The sequence below is a fragment of the Trachemys scripta genome, chromosome 9 (assembly GCF_013100865.1).
Source record: "Trachemys scripta elegans isolate TJP31775 chromosome 9, CAS_Tse_1.0, whole genome shotgun sequence".
NCBI classification, from domain to species: domain Eukaryota; kingdom Metazoa; phylum Chordata; order Testudines; family Emydidae; genus Trachemys; species Trachemys scripta.
Window position 1 is genome coordinate 20,651,026 of NC_048306.1, and position 16,919 is coordinate 20,667,944.

A 16,919-nucleotide genomic window follows, 5' to 3' on the forward strand; every position below is an offset into this window, starting at 1 on the left:
GTGTGGCACCACGTTTTGGGTGGGTATATACCCTGCAGTATTATAACACTCGTTTTTATTTACAACTCTAATATCATCCCATCCTATGGCATACCCAGCAAAGGATTTTAATCTTCAGTGCATGAAATAAAGCAGTTCCCTGGCCCAAGATCTGGGTTTGGGATTAGGGTTGCCAACGCTCCAGGACTGTTCTGGATTCTCCAGGAATTAAAGATGAATCTTTAATTAAAGATAATGTCACGTGATGAAACCTCCAGGAATTCGTCCAACCAAAGTTGGTAACCTTATTTGGGATTAGCCTTCCTGCAACCATAGGTTCACCGTGGCCCATCCCCCTGGTGCAGGAGCCCAACCGACCCGGGTCTTTCACCCGACGCCTTAGAGACCAGGGATTGTCTGAGCGCCAGCGACGGAGGCTGGACAACGCCCCGCGCTGGGGTGCAAGGCAGGACCCGCGGGCTGGGGCCTCGCGCTCACCGGGAGTGCAGGCGGGAGCTGCACGCATCCAATCCGGCCCCGCTCAGATTTAACCGGCCACTCGCCACCGCTTCAGGGCATCGCGCAACGCCCCGCCCTCCTCCTTGTCCCCATCCAAAATGGCTGCCTAGCCAGTGAGTGGGGCCGCTCTCTCTGCACGGTCCTCCAAGCTCTATGGCGGCTTGTGTAAGGCGCCTTGCGTACGGGAGAGCAGTGAGCATGCGCAATGAGTTTCCCTTCACTTCCTCTGGCGGCCGCTCCTGTTTCCGGCCCCCCACTTCCCTGGTAACAATGGAGCAGAAAATGGCCGCCTGAGAGGGGGAGGGAAGGAGACGCTGCTGCCGCTCGGGGAGGGACGGAGTAGGGCGAGCCAGGGCCGAGCCCGCTGAGCACCGGAGCCAGCGACGGACCGAGACCCGGGGGGGAGGAGGGAGCCTGGCGGCGCCGGGTGAGTATCGGGGCTGGACGCAGAGTTTCAAAATGGCCTAGGGAAGGGAGAGGGAGAGGCCCAGGCCCAGGGGAGGAGGCGGCGGCGGCGCTCTGTTTGCCGGCGGGGAGGGGGAGTCTGTGTCCCCGAGCCTCTGCCCCCCTTTGATACTCAACCCTGCCTAGCCGGGGAAGTTGGGAGGAGGGCCCAGGCGGTGGGTGGGATCCCCGCTCCTGGGGCAGGGAGGACAACAGGCCCTTTCGGTCTCCCTGTCTCCACGGAGGCGACCCCTGGGTCCTCTCTACCCCATCCCCAAGTGTGAGCGCGGGTCCTTGTCGGCAGCAGGGGAGCCTCACTTCCTGTCCCATCCTCTCGGGCAGGGAAGGACTGACACCTCAGGGCCCTTCCCCTTCACACGGCGTGAGCCCGGAAGGGCACCGGGCCAAGCTCCCTCTCGTGGGCTGCGGGGCTTCTCGCTCCGCTGTACCCAGCTGGGTTTGAGGGGGTTGAACCTTAAAACTAGACCTTTGGGTTTGTAGGAAAACTCGGGCCTCTCTCTCTCCTGTCCAGTGTCTCCTTTAAGGAGCCATAGTGTCTCAGGCCCAAGCCTTCATTTTATTCTCCCCACACCAGGAGCAAGGAGCCCCATCGTGAGGAGAGAGGAGGAGAGGGCTGTCCGTGTTACTCTCTGTGAGGGCCTCTTCTCTTTCCAAGTGTCCACGTTGTTTATAGTTTTGTGACCCACGAAAACTGATAGCACTGTGATCCCCATTTTATCTGTCTAATCTCACTTACTTCCCAGTTACCTTTATTTACCACACCCCAAAAATGTTCTGAGGAGGATGTAAAAATGATCTATACTTTTAGGAATGTTTATGGAGGTTCAAAACTCTGGTCATCCTGGGATGTCTTATGCTGTTTGTAGTCATACATCTCAAAGGAGGACCAAAATCTATTCTGTCTGTATCTTATGGACTTGATCCATTATCTAGCTATTTGATATATTTACAAAAAGGGTTTCAACAAAAATACTTCCCCAGGAAATTAAGTTGGAACATTGGATACAGTCTGTATTTTCTGGAGTGAATAAACAAAGAACCCTGTTTAGTGTTGAATAAATAAGCTTTCAAACTGAAGTTGTACACAAATAACAATCAGCTGGACAGCACTACACCTAAGACTTACTTCCCATCTGCACTATTGGCTATATTGATTAATTTCAAGTTGGAGGTGACTATGAAATAGTAAAGAAGCTGTAACATCCATCTTCTAATCATTTCAACCACAATAAGTTGATAGGTAGAGATGAAAATTAAACAGTAGCTCCTTCCTTTTGTAGATGAAGTTAAATATCTTCTTCCAGAGTCTGGGATTGGATATGTTATGGTGATAGCCCAGTGTTTAAAAGTGCCTCTGTATGCCCAGCAGAGGTTTACCATTTTGGAACGGTTAATCATCACTTGGAAAGTAAAGGAATCAGAAATGATGATCTAACTGCTCATCAAAAGAGGAAAACATATTTTGTTAAATGGGTTACAAAGGAAATAAATACTGCATTCTTCCCTCCTCCCCCAGTTAGCAGTACTAAAAATGTATGTGCTTCTGGCTCTTAATGTCATATAATTAACCACACCAATATTTATATAAGGTGATGTGACCATCAAACAAATAGCAAGTCCCTAGCCTGGATAATAAACATGTTGTCCAGTCCATATTAACTACCTCACAGAAAAGAGAGAGTTGACAGTTTCAGCACTCTTTATTTTTCCACCAAACTCAGAACAGCCTGGGGCCTAATCTTCACACATTTTTTGCACTTGTTTGTTTGGTTGAGGGCATGATTTTTTTAATCACCATATTTATATTGGTGTAGCCCCTTATGGAGTTAAACAGTACAATTCTTGTGTATAAACAAGCTCTTAAGAATGTATTTAGGCTAAGATTTAAAGATGTCTGTAGGAATGTTAGTAACACTTTTCTAACACAGTGATTCTCAAACTTGTGTATGGTGACCCCTTTCACATAGCAAGCTGACCCTCTTATAAATTAAAACCACTTTTTTATATATTTAACATTATTATAAATGCTGGAGGCAAAGCAGGGTTTGGGATGGAGGCTGACAGCTCACAACCCCCCATGTAATAACCTTGCAACCCCCAGTTTGAGAACCCCTGTTCTAACAAATCTAGTGGAGACAAGGCATTGTATAGTCTAACCTATGCTAAACTCATTTAATTGAAACCCAACTAGATTAACTGATCACTTACTAGTTGAATAGTCTACACTAAACTTTTAGAGCATGTTAGCTAACATGTTCTAACACACCTTTAAATCGTCTTCTAGGTGACGTCTAAGAGGGGCAGGAACTTGTAAAAACCTAAACCAATCAAAGTATTGAAAGGAAAAACCATAGCACGTTTATCTATACCTTTTTACCATCAGAATCTCTTCTTTTGAATTTCTTGTGCACAGGCACCTATCTCGCAACCCATATTTTTTTAAAAATATGTCCGTGTTAAATTTTAATGTAGGGATGGATCTTTCCATGGGTATATAAAGGTAACTTGGAGTGTCACAACATTTCCATTTGCTTTTCTCTTCAGAATGTATGAGACACTTGGCTGTGCGTAAAAACATAAAATGCGTATAAGGCTGCAATTTCATCTTCTTGTCCTGGTTTATGTCAGCAGACACCAATTGGTATTTCTTGGCTGATCTGAAGTGTTGATGTTTAACTCTTTCCTTCAGTGAGGACTGCAAAGCTGAGCAGCTTCATTGCTAAAAAGTCAAGTGGCAACACTTGATTAGGTAAGAGATATTAATATGCATTTACTTTATCCTCAATTTTAATAAAACTTTTAAAAAAAAGTCCAACAAGAACAATCTTTTACAAATTCAGTATGCCAGAGGCATCTCTATCCATAATCTCATAAATAAGCTACATGAATTTCTGTTTCTTGATTTGTCATCAAAATCAGATGATGAGATTGTAGTTTTACATACAGCTTGGTTTTATATTTAAACATAATATATAACTTAAATGTTATTTAATAAGGTATTATTTAAAAAAAATATATATTTGGGAGTATTTCATGAATTAGACAGCAACCAGGATAGGTTTGTACCGTAATCCTCATTTATTGGTTGCAGTTGTTTGTCAGCATAGCATTGGCCTGTTATCTCCAGTAGAATCTGTAATAGCAACAATTTTGCGGATGAAATGGAGTTAAAAGAAGAGTTGAAGTTACATGTTTTTTGCATTGAAATTCTACAGGTTATGTTTGATTTAGAGCTTCCATTAACCGGAGGTCCCGTTTCTGCTGAAACTTGAGCACTACTCGACGGTCATCAGTTTTGCGGGTCTGGCTCCCCAGGATGCTACCCTACTTTTGCTGCTCTCCCTTTCAGTGACGACATTGGCTGCTGACATACCACAGTGCTGCTTCCTCCTAACTTCAGAGTGGGCGTTTTGCTTGCTGACCTTACAGGATGCTCATTTTTAGAGCAAGAGAGAACCATTTTCATGAGACTCCTCTTGTGATACCTCATGTCCAATAGGTCTTCTCTTCTGTGGTATAATCTAAAGACCAAAAGCAACATAATGTCTTATTTATTTTCATTTTCAACATGTCTTTGTGACAAATGCTATTTTAATAAGGAAAATTATAACATTTTGAGCCCTCGGAGTTGACAGTGAAGTTCTAAGAGTGAAACATTTTATTGGATATGTGAAAGCGTTGACATATGTTCTATTGCAATGTCATACCTATGATTAAAATGACATTCTGATTCTTATGACTCCTGCTCGTTAGCGCTCTGGGAACATCTTTGTTCCTTTATTAAAATAGCATTTTATACAAATACTTTGTAAAAAGACAAAATACTTTTTTGGTGTTCTTTGGCAAGTTGACATTTTTCCAGCTTAGTGGGGTGTGTGTGTGGTGTTTTTTTTTTTTTTTAAGGCAAAGAGTGTACCAGTGAAATTTGAGTGGTGTAATGTTTGGGGTAAGATAAGTATCTATCCATCACATTTAATGTCCAGATGGATACATTCATACTACATCCATTAGAGTTAATAGCAACAGGCAAAGAATAAGCCTAACATGTAAGGCAGACTTCTAAAAATTTGAAAATTTAATCCCCTATTGCCTCTACGCTGTAGATATTCAGACTGGACTGAAAGCCCTGATCCCGCAGTACAAGGCATACAGGCAGACCTCTGTATCTATGTGGAAAACTCATTGTCTTCAGCAGGGCTATAGGTAGACACAGTGGTCCATCTGTGTGTATCTTGTCGCAGGATTGGGGTGCAAATCTCAGTGAGCCCTCTCCCTCACATGCTTGTTTTTTGTTTTGTTTTTAATGCTCTTAGTAATTGGGTTCACTCAACAGTCATTTTCTATGGTCTGTTTTTTGAGAGCAAGGATTTATAGGATACAACAATGATGAAACTTCAAGGTTAAAACACATGAAATGTGTGGTTTCTTAATGTATTACAACTAATTATTTATAAAGTAATTGGTGTTTGACATAGCTACATTAAAACTGTTTACTAGTTTTTTCTCTTGTGCATCTTAGAAGAGCACAGATTGTAGTAGTTTGTTTTTTGAAGCCTAGTCATTAATTTGGTTGTCACATCATGGTAAATAAGGCACTTTAAAATATGACTTAGGTTTTGCAAATATTTTTGTACCTTGAGAGAAATGGAGTTCAAAATATTCTAATAGCTAGTTTTAATTTCTCTCAATCTGAATTATGTGGTGTTGGAGAGCTTTTCTTGACAGGGCGCTAAGGATGAAGTTTCATCAAGAAAGAGGATTAATAGTCCTATTAGAGATTTAGGTGATCTTTGGGGGGTAGGGAATGTATATATTTTCAAGTCAACATCTGAGTTTTGTCTTGTACATTTTTCTTGAAGTTTGGTTTAAGTAAGGGCAACTCTGACTTCTACACTGATACAACAAATTCGCCTCTGGTTGCCAAAAAGGATGACCAGTTCCTGTGGGATGGAAGTGGATCAGTTGGTAATAGCTCATTAAGTATTGTAGTAGGTAATCACTATTTAGAAATTAGTCCTGTGTTGAGCACAGTTGCTAAACTATTTCCACCTATTAACCATCCCTTTTGTGTATTCAGAGTTATAAATTAAATTGCTGGGAAGAGAGTTAAGAAATCTGCATAATGTATAGGAATCTAATTTTCTAGAAAATATCCAGTACATGCCAAATGAAATGATGTCACTCTTAAATATTGAAACCCGTATATTTTCATTTCATCTTAAAATATCAATCATTTAGACACAAGACGTTTTGGGGGAGATTAACTCCTTCCAGCCAATTCTTAACAGTGCTTGCTGTTTTATTAATTTGGTTGGTCATAGTCTTTTTCCTCCTATTACTAAGGACTTTGAGACCTACTACATATTGCTGATGAAGAGCACAACTTTATTTTTTTTAAATCACTCATTTTTCTTCAAACAGTGTAAAGGAAAGACTTTGATCCTTTAGGGTCAAGTTTCCTTTTACTTTATACAAGTTGCAGATTTCAGCAATGAATGCTTGACTGCTACTTAATTTTAGGTGGGTTTTATTCACTTACAGGAAGCGAAGTACATGTACTAAGGTAAATTCAGCTCAGATAGCATTTGGGTTATTTTACTATGTCCTGAAACAGCTTATTTATTTTCACGCAAGGAAGACTTAGTTGGTAGGTCATTGTGCCATCTGCTCAATTAACACTTATTTCTGGGAAGAATCTTGTTATCCTCAGATGGAAGGTACCATATAAGTGTAAGGTAGTAAAGATAAAGGTGAACTGAGAGTTTAAGCATTTTACTGTTGTATGGGGTCCGAAGTGAATTTCTTAAACAGCTACTTTAGTAAATTCTTGAATTGTGATGCCTGACCCTCTTTCGTAGATTGGCTTCTAAGTTATATCCTTACATTTGTATGACTTTCTACTCAGGCCTAGTTGTCACAGTATCAATGAATTGATAATTTTAGTACTGGTAGTGGAGCAAAGTAACTGACAATGGCAACTTTTTTCAATACCAAATGAATATCTTTAGTTCTCGATCATTTATACCCCGGAGACCATAAAATAATTCCTCCCTTGGAGATTATAAAATCTTGAACTATAGATAGTCATTTCTTGCTATTAAAGCTTACTGTTTTCCGTAGACTCTGCTGCTTTCTACTGATGGTAAGGACATCATTAGTCATTTGTGCCTGGCACCTTTAAGTGGATTGTTAATGAGTAACTACAGGGAATCACTTGACTGACTTTCAATGAGTGGGCATACCAATTTAAGAGTTTACTGCAAAAATATCTGGTTATTCAGCTGCTGAAAAACACTCCCATCACCATTTTAAAGAAAACTTTCACTTGTTTCAGTCAAATAGCTGTACAGACTCTTGTTTCCAGCGAACTTTAGACAAATCTTACTGTGCTTCCATAAAGATGTTCAGTTTCATTACTGGATAAACTAAAGTTGGCTATAATCAACAGATCTGCACTCACTACATCTTAGAGACATGAGCTCCTCCAGACATTTCTGCTCTCCCTCGCCAGTTCTGTGCTGACAGAAGAAGGGAAATTTCAGGTTGTATTACGCAGGTAAGAACAAAATCTCATGTTAAGTTGACCTAAAGCAATAAAAGCAAGGAAACTCACTGAAGTGAAACATACTATATATGGCCTCCCCTATGCAGGTTTAATAGGATGCCACAGTTATGTCTATCATAATGTATAGGCAGACATGGTGTGTCTTGCCCTTATTTGCATTTCTTGCTTTATGGTAATATGCTGCTTATGATATCTTACTGTGCTGTTCACATTTTAGAGGTTAGGTCTCATTTTAGGCATCAAGATTGTATACTACACTCAAGACACAATTTGGATGGTGTGCCTCAGTGATTAAATCCCTGAGGGACAGCTGTATCTAGTTATTGTTTCCATAGGAGTCTGTTGCATAGTAATATGGAAATAGTGCTGCTTTACTGCCACTATTGAAATCCTATTGCGTAGCTAGGCAGAACCAAGGAAACCCTATTGTCATTGTAGTACTATTAGTATCCTAGTGATAGGCATCTAGAATTTATAGGGTTCTGCAATGGCTAAGGTAGAAGAGAACTGTTTTTTGGAGCTGGATAAACTGGATTGGTGCAGAGTTTATACTAGGTGTAGCTATACCAGTGTGAAAATCCCTAATGTAGACAAGCCTCCAGGAGTAACCCTAATAGTGTTGACTCTAAATGCAAGACCCTCTTCTGAGGCCTTCTTCCAATAATGACATTTCCCACATCTGACATGTAATTTTGGGCTTGGAGAGGGAAGAAAACAAACACAGTAACTCTTGTGTAAGTTACCTTAATGTGTGTAAACAAATAGGCCTTGAAGATCATGCAAAACCTATCCTCTATTTATGATGATTTAAACTGTAGAGACGTTCTGATTTTTCTTTACAGTTTTGTTTAGAAACCAAAAAGAGGATCAGTTTCATGCACTAGACCAGTGGTTTTCAACCTTTTTTCATTTGCAGACCTCTAAAAATTTCAAATGGAAGTGCGGACCCTTTTGGAAGTCTTAGACATAGTCTGCGGACCCCCAGGGTCCACAGGTTGAAAACCACTGCACTAGACAAGTGGCTGAGAAACAGATCCTATTATATTTGGAAATTCTCCGATTAAAAAGCACAAAACAGAATCCCCCCACCCCACTCCTTCTCCCTTTCAGTATGTTCATGAGGCTTCAGGAGCTGTTTAAAAAAAGGAAACATTTCCAGTGGAAATGTTGTATAGGAGCATTCCACCAGGTGTAAAACTAGCTAGATAATGAGCCACATGAGTAATTGGTGCATTCCCACAGTTGTGCAAGACAGTGCTTGACATCATGATTGGTGAGGCTTACTGATTAATAACCAGGCTTCCTTGTTTTGGCTTCCATTTGGATAGGTTTAGGGTTAACATCATTTTTCCAGAGGTGGTATGTTTTCACTGTTGTCGTTGACCAAATGCAGATACTGCTGTATCTCTCACTAATGTTGAGAGATGTGTTAGAGGTTCTAAGCTAACTGAAGTAGGAAAAGTGTGGGGAGAATGCATATATATTGGATTCCTGTTTACAGCTGGCAATATGCCAGGTACACAAGACTTTTTGGTCTCATATTCCACTTTCATCAAAATTTATAGTTGAACTGCTGTCTAATAAATGACTTTTGGCATTAAATCCCAGAATTCATTCTACAGAACCTTTTTTTCCTGAGGAACTGAATGATCTTTGTATTGCAAGGTGTTCTCTGGCACCCACAATCTACTATGCTGTAATTCCACTTCCTAGTTTTCACATTTCTTCCAAATTCTTTTGGCTTTTGGGGATTGGCTATTCCTCTTAATTGTCCAGAAGGATTGCTGATGAGTAACACGAGGCACTTCGTTTCCTTATAGGCTTGAGTTTAGGAGTCTTAACCCTATTAAAATTGTCTTCTAAAGGAACATAGTGTTGGATTCAGATGACTCACGTCCTTTACAGGATTGTTTTAAGCCAGCCTTTAGGCTGCTCTAGGTTGTGCTTTGTCAAGTAGCTGCAACATCAGGGTATGCTATAAGGGGGTTTAGACGTCTCCTTCCTGAGCAGTGTTGGGTGCACAAAAGATTGGCTGAAGGATTTGGTCTGTAATTTTGATGCTTCCCTAAACATATTGCATTTTCAAAATTATTGATTTAAATGCTGAACCAAGTTGTGATTTAAATTGTAGTACAAACTAAATTTCTCCTTAAATAATTTAAATATATGATAGTGATTAAGTGTGTGTTGTCAGGGTCAAGTTCAATGACAGATTGTGCTGAATTCCACTGAATGTGTGAATAAGCATTACAGATTATTTTATTCGTTTTTGTATGTATGGTTTTCAAAATATGTAGTTTTCTTCTCCTTTTTAGATACTTTCCCACTCTTTCATCAACATGGAAAGCTCAGATTCTAACGATAAAGGAAGTATTGATCACTCAGAAGCACAGCGCCGGAGTCAGCTGGATCGATTAGAACGTGAAGAAGCTTTCTATCACTTTGTCAATAACCTGAATGAAGAGGACTATAGGCTTATGAGGGATAACAATTTGCTAGGAACACCAGGTATGTTACGACACGTAGGTAGCATGAAAACTTTAATTCACAAATGTTATTATATTTTTAGTACTATTTTATGCCATTGTAGAGAGTAGTTCTTCTGCTTAGTTGAGCACACAGTAGACCAGTGGTTTTCAAACTTTTTTTCTGGTGACCCAGTTGGAGAAAATTTTTGATGCCCGCGACCCAACGGAGCGGGGGATGAGGGGTTTGGGGTGTCGGAGGGACTCAGGGCTAGGGCAGATGGTTGGGGTGTGGGGGTGAGGGGTTCAGGGTGTGGAAGGGAGCTCTGGGCTGGGGCAGAGGGTTGGGGTGCAGGAGGGGGTTAGGGCTCTGGGCTGTGGGTGCACACGCTGGGCTGGGGATGAGGCGTTTGGGGTACAGGAAGGGGCCATGGGTTTTGTTGGAGGGGCTCTGGGTTTTGATGGAGGGGATTGGGGTGCGGAGTTTGGGTCCGAGCTTATCTCCGGTGGCTCCTGGTTAGCAATGCAGCCGGGGTGCAGAAGCAGGCTTCCAGGCTGTCCTGTCACCGCGGACTGTGCTGTGCCCCGAAAGCGGCCAGCAGCACGTCCGAATCCTAGGCGGAGGAGGGCAAGCAGGTCCACGTGTCTCTTGTCCGCAGGCACTGCCCCACAGCTTCCATTGGCCGGGAACCAGCCAATGGGAGTGCGGAGCTGCTGCTCAGGGCGTGGGAAGCGCGCGGAGCCCTGAGGCCCCCCTGCCTAGGAGCCGGATCTGCTCCTGGCTGCTTCCATGGCAAACGTGGTGTTAGACTCAGAACAGGTAGGGACTAGTTTTTACTGGCCAGGCACCAGGCTCCCTGTGTGCTAAGCAAGGTGACCCAGTGCCTTGCATTCCACAACCCAGTACTCGGTCGCGACCTGAAGTTTGAAAACCGCTGCAGTAGGCCATTCCTTGAAGGTAATACGAATAGTGTCGAGCTTGTTAGGTTAAACTAGATGGTGCTAATTCAATTTTAAGAAAATGTTAGTGTTCACTGGGACTTGCAAAGTCTGCACTACTGAGGGCTGCCTTGGCATCTTGCCAGGTATCTGAGTCTCACTTGGGCCGTTTTTAAATAAGAAGGTTGCACTGGTTTAACTAAAGGTGTAATTTTAAAACCGGTTTAGTTAAACCGGTGTGAACAGTCTTATTTCAGTATAAGAGTGGCTTATTTTGGCTTAGATAAAACTGATTCCTAATAGACTTGTGCTAAACTGAAATAAACAACTCTTAATCTGAAATGTGTCTGAGTTTTTTTTGCACTGGTTTAACTAAATCAGTTTAAAATTACACTTTTAGATAACCAGTGCAACTTTCTCATGTAAATGAGGCCTTGATTGATATAGGATGGAGAATACCGCTGACATGTGGTTACAAGACCCAGCAAGCATTTCACCATCTTCTTCTGAGCAGGTTGTAACTCTGTTAGCTGGAGCCTCAGCAAGTCTTACCTAAAGGCAATAGTGTTGGAGAACTATGGGGTATACTTTGGCTACCCCGACTTATAGGTATCGTGGTGTGTCAGAATTCAACAAACACTTAGCAGCAGTCAGTATCTTGTTAGTACAGTTTTTGCAGTTCAAAGAGAATGTAAGCGTAAGAACTCTTAGCCTATGGATTATTCTTGCCTTTATATATCTGCCTTTAAAATAGTTTTGCAAAACTTTGCTTGCTTCCTAAGGTGAAATTACTGAAGAAGAATTGATGAGAAGGCTACATCAAGTTAAAGAAGGTCCACCACAGCAAAATGGTGATGAGAACAGAGGTATAAATATTGTATTTGTGGAAGCTCTTAACTTTAGCACCCAATATAGATCTTAACTTGAGTGCAGGAATGGAACATGTTAAGCCTAGGCAGGTGCGAGGTGAGCAGTGTTTTAGAAGTGAAGATTATCTAATTTCTGCTTCAGAGATCAAAGTTTTGAAGAGATTTCAGCTAGAACACATCACGCTTCTATTTTGCTGCACTGTGATCGCTTCTGCATTTCTTTTTTTGTTTAGATTTCTCTCCATTCTGTTCCCTTACAGGGGTGCTTTCTGAGATTCCCGCATTTTCTCACCTTTACTCTTTCCATCTCAAGGTTGCCACAGTGCCTCTCTGCATAAAGGTTTACACACAGGTCCCACTGAACCCTGTCATTGTTCATTGTTAGCTAAATGGTTCTCTAGTCTAGCAAACTCAAGTATTCCAGGCCACTAAGGCAATGTCTACACTAACACTTATGTCAGCAAAACTTTTATTGCTCAGAGATGTGAAAATAACACTGCCCCTGAATGACATAAATTTTACCATAATAAGCGCTCATGTGCACAGCACTATGTCGGTGGGAGAGTGTCTCCCACTGACATAGCTACCACTGTTCATTGAGCTGATTTTATTATGTCGGCCGGAGAGCTCTCTCCTGTTGGCATAATATGGCTACACAAGTACTCTTGCAGCATCACAACTGTATCGGTACAGCTGTGCCTCTGTACGCTTGTTATGTAGACATGGCTTTGGTTTGTGATTTAACTGCTGCTGTACTAGGCCATTGAATTGACAGTATTTGAGCAAGTAAAAAAATCTAATCTAATGTTTTTTTTACCATTGAAACATAACTGACTTTCCATTTAGTTGTCACAAGAAATAATTATTTTGATGACTTGTTTGCTATTTGGCTACAACTTCTAAAGAGGCATATAATTATTGGCAGTAGAAAAATGTCCACTCATGCTCACTCAAAGAAAAAGCTCTTGTGGACATAACACTTATCAAGCTGTTAAGGATGAAACAGTTACAGTGTTTAAAAGACTTAAATATTTTAAAACTGTAACTTGATTAATTAAGAATTTTATTTTTGGAAAATTTAATCTAAGAATTACCTCAGTTCTCTAATTTTGGTAGTTCCCTTTCTTTTGACAGGTGCAGAATCCACAGAAGATGTTTCTAATAGAGATTCCATAATAGACTGGCTTAATTCAGTACGACAGACTGGAAATACCACACGGAGCGGGCAAAGAGGAAACCAGTCTTGGAGGGCAGTGAGCCGGACTAACCCTAACAGTGGTGATTTCAGATTCAGTTTGGAAATAAATGTCAACCGTAATAATGGGAACCCAAACCCAGAAGCTGAAAATGAGCAATCTGTAGAGCCCTCTAATGGTGAGGATTTGGAAAATAGCCAAAGTGACACTGAGACTCCAAGATCTGAATCGCCATCTGTAAGGCAGCCTGGCTCAGACAGAAGTACCTCTGAGGAGTTAGCAACTGAGGAAGCATCTCCTCTCAGAGGCCAGAGAAGAGCAAGAAGCAGGAGCCCAGAACAACGAAGAACCCGGGCTAGGACTGATAGAAGTAGGTCACCTATTAATCCAGCAAGTGAGACTCCTCGCAGGTCTCCTCATAATATGCCATCTCAGACACTTGATCATTCCCTCGTAAACGAATCTGAGGGAAGTTCTAGAACTAGACAGCATGTGACGTTAAGGCAACATACGACGGGGACTGAGATTACAAGTGAAAATGCAGTTCTGTTTTCAACCCCTGAAACAAGACCTGCTCCTCCAGCATTAGGTTCTTCAGAAACAAATGGCAGCAGTGAGTCTGCAGCTCCTGGACAGAGACCACCTACTATAGTTCTTGATCTTCAAGTGAGAAGAGTCCGTCCAGGAGAATATCGGCAGAGAGACAGCATAGCCAACCGAACCCGATCCAGGTCCCAGACACCAAACAATACAGTCACTTATGAAAGTGAACGTGGAGGGCTTAGGCGTACATTTTCACGTTCAGAACGGGCTGGAGTGAGAACTTATGTCAGTACCATTAGGATTCCTATTCGTAGAATCATAAACACGGGCTTTAATGAGACAACATCGGTTGCAATTCAGACCATTCTAAGGCAGATAATGACAGGTTTTGGAGAATTAAACTATTATATGTACAGTGATGGTGATGCAGATCCTAATGGCCCAGCCCCAAACCAAAATGTAGATGCTCCTGAGCTACAGAATGGAGGTGATAGTGGTAGTACTAGTTCACGCAATGAAAGTACTGAAGGTAGCTCAGGGGAGGTATATGAAAATAGTAATGAAGGAGGTTCAACATCTGCTAGGCGGGAAGGTCGGAATACTAGGGGATCAGTCACTTTTGAAGAAAGTGGCTCTTTACCATTCCTTAGCCTAGCACAGTTTTTTCTACTAAATGAGGATGATGATGACCAGCCAAGAGGACTCACCAAAGAACAAATTGACAACCTAGCATGGAGGAATTTTGGTGAAAGCGATGCTCTGAAAACCTGTAGTGTCTGTATTACAGAATACACAGAGGGCAACAAGCTTCGTAAACTGCCTTGTTCCCATGAGTACCATGTCCACTGCATTGATCGCTGGTTATCAGAAAATTCCACTTGTCCTATTTGTCGTAGAGCAGTCTTAGCGTCTGGTAACAGAGAAAGTGTTGTCTAAATGAGAGCTGAATTTGTGGCTGAACAGCTGGTGTAATAGTGATGGGCAACAAGATCACTTTCATTATGACCACCTTTTGAGTGGTGCTTCAATGTAAAGTAATGAGTCTGGCTGCTTCGTCCCTCATGGAAACATTTTCTCAGAATTAAAGCTTTTAAAATGGGAATCTCTTTAAATTACAGTCTCCAAATCTATTCAGTTTCAGTGTCTCGAATTTCAGACAATTTTATTTCCCCAAAGATACCTATTTGCTATAAATTTCTCATTTTTTTTTATCATCAAGACTGTTAAGCTCCTTCCCCATCCCCTCCCCAATGCATTGTGAATCTTAAAGACCTCAGCACTCAACTCATCCCTGTAAGGAATTTATCTGAGAAGTCATCCTAGCTACAGCACATGCTTCATAGTGGATTTTTAAAAGCAAACCCAGCTATCCCACTGAATATGAAATTAATGCAACTGCACCCTTAAATATAATTTTGGTTAATTTTCATATTGGGTATTCTTGGACACATGAGTGCAGATAACACTAATGTTAGCCCTTTTCCCATTGTACAGCTGTCTCCAGCCCATCACTATGGCACTCTGTAGAGCGAGCTGATAGCTTAATCGGGATATTTATCTTGTGGAAATATAAGAATTGCCTATGCTTGTTTAAATAAAAAAATCACAATTTTTGTTTTACAATTGTAAAGCTTTTTTGTAGAAGCTCAGTACTTTTCCAGTGCACTGTTGTACTAATGCATTAAGAATTAAAATTGTACCATGCTTAGAAATGAAGAGAATGCTTTTCATATAAGACCCACCACACACAGAGCAAACTAAATACAAGCGAGCTGCTTTTGTAAATGTTATTGTCAAGAGCAGTGCATATCTGTACTATTTAATTTATGTGAACAGCTACTGTAACATAAAACAGTTAAGAATTAGACCTCTTAATTTAATTAAAACTGATGGAAATGGAATGTTATAATTGCAATGACTTGGCTCAGTAATGCCACCAAAAAAGGTGATATAAAAAAAAGAAATAGAAACCTGCTCTGAAGACTGGTTTTTTCTTTGTATGGTTACTGATGTGTAATGATACAAACTTGTATGTACCAGTTTCATTCAGTGAGGATTTTGCCCAATTTTGTATTAAGCTGTATTTTAATCACTGAGGGAGCTGTATGTAACTTTCAGCAGACAAATGTTGGCAAATTAATTTTCTCCTCCCACCCTAATGACCTAGTAATCTCTGGAGCTTTGTTAATGATTTAACATGCTGGCTTCCAAAAATCAATGGCAGTTGCATGTGGCCTAAGTATCCATGGTAGAGAAATTAACGTTTAGGTGTAACTGAGAAATAATCTTCTATCAGAAGTTTCTCAAATGAATTGCCAATCTTAAATTATTGGTTACTGGAGTACATTTAAAAAATGAAATTTCAAGTTGTTTGAATTTGCAACTTACTTTCCTTAAAGTAAAATATTAAGCATGTTTCTTTATTGTTAAAGACTGTCTAAATTCCACTTGGGTTTTGTATTAAAAGTTAGTGTGGGCTTATCACAATTCAAATCTTATAAATGCATTTACACAATTTTAAGTCTGCTTTGGAAATGTTCATACCTCAGCTGTCTTTACATGGTGGGAAACCTCCCCCCCATTCCCAAGAAACCTTTACTCTTTAGTAGCTTTGCCAATGCTACATGCTTCTCAAGGAAAGCAATGTTCTATTTCAAGTAAAAAAAAAAATATATAGTAGTTGTTAACTAGGGATATGAACTGCTCTTGCTGGCTAGATCCAAAATGTTGCTCGATACTCAGATGACAAAACCAAACCTGACCTATATATATATATTTTTTTTACATTAACTAATCTTCAGTGTTTGAGTGGTGGTTACATAGAACGTCATCCTAGCTGCTAAGTCATTATAATTGAACTACTCACCAGTCAGTTCAGGATTCCAGGGTGTTCTGGAGCCCTCCCGTTTTTCTAACAGTGCATTTTCATGTCGTTCTCAGTTCAATGGGGAATCCTGACTGGCTTGTGAGCTCACTTCCCTTGTGGTGGAATGCTCCATCATTAGTAAGGGTGTTCCTTATCGTATGTTTTTAAAACCTTTATAAACAAATACATGCTCTCAAATGTTCTCTCTCTGAGATGTGTTCATCTATAAAATTGGAGGTTAGATATTAATGTTACTGGTTGGACTTTGATTCATGAATGTAGCTAATGAATCTTAAGCCAAAACTACTTCTCAAACATTGGACACCCTGATTTTTGAATCTTTTCTGTAGTGTGCACATAAGTGTATGCAATCACTCGCATTTTTCAGTAACACTCTTTGCTGACTTGGACTGTAGAATTAAAATTGAAATATTTTATAGTGGTATTTGCTACTGATTTCTAAATACACTTTTAGCTTTTTAAAATCAGATGTCTTATGAGGACTAAGGACAG

At 40.7% G+C, this 16,919-nt stretch overlaps 1 protein-coding gene across 8 annotated transcripts; it reads left to right on the top strand.

Moving 5' to 3' along the window:
* Positions 1–674: 674 nt before the first annotated feature.
* Positions 675–15,160, top strand: RLIM (ring finger protein, LIM domain interacting). 8 transcript variants are annotated; one of them, XM_034780927.1, is made up of 6 exons: positions 676–925; positions 3,592–3,712; positions 7,412–7,519; positions 9,844–10,036; positions 11,715–11,798; positions 12,936–15,160. In XM_034780927.1, the coding sequence occupies exons 4-6, from the start codon at positions 9,868–9,870 to the stop codon at positions 14,474–14,476; spliced, it is 1,794 nt and encodes a 597-aa protein (XP_034636818.1). In that variant the 5' UTR covers positions 676–925; positions 3,592–3,712; positions 7,412–7,519; positions 9,844–9,867; the 3' UTR covers positions 14,477–15,160. The 8 variants fall into 8 exon arrangements, with proteins under 8 accessions (XP_034636822.1, XP_034636818.1, XP_034636815.1 ...); XM_034780924.1 differs by having other exon boundaries at positions 3,595–3,712; XM_034780929.1 differs by having other exon boundaries at positions 3,653–3,712.
* Positions 15,161–16,919: the final 1,759 nt, after the last annotated feature.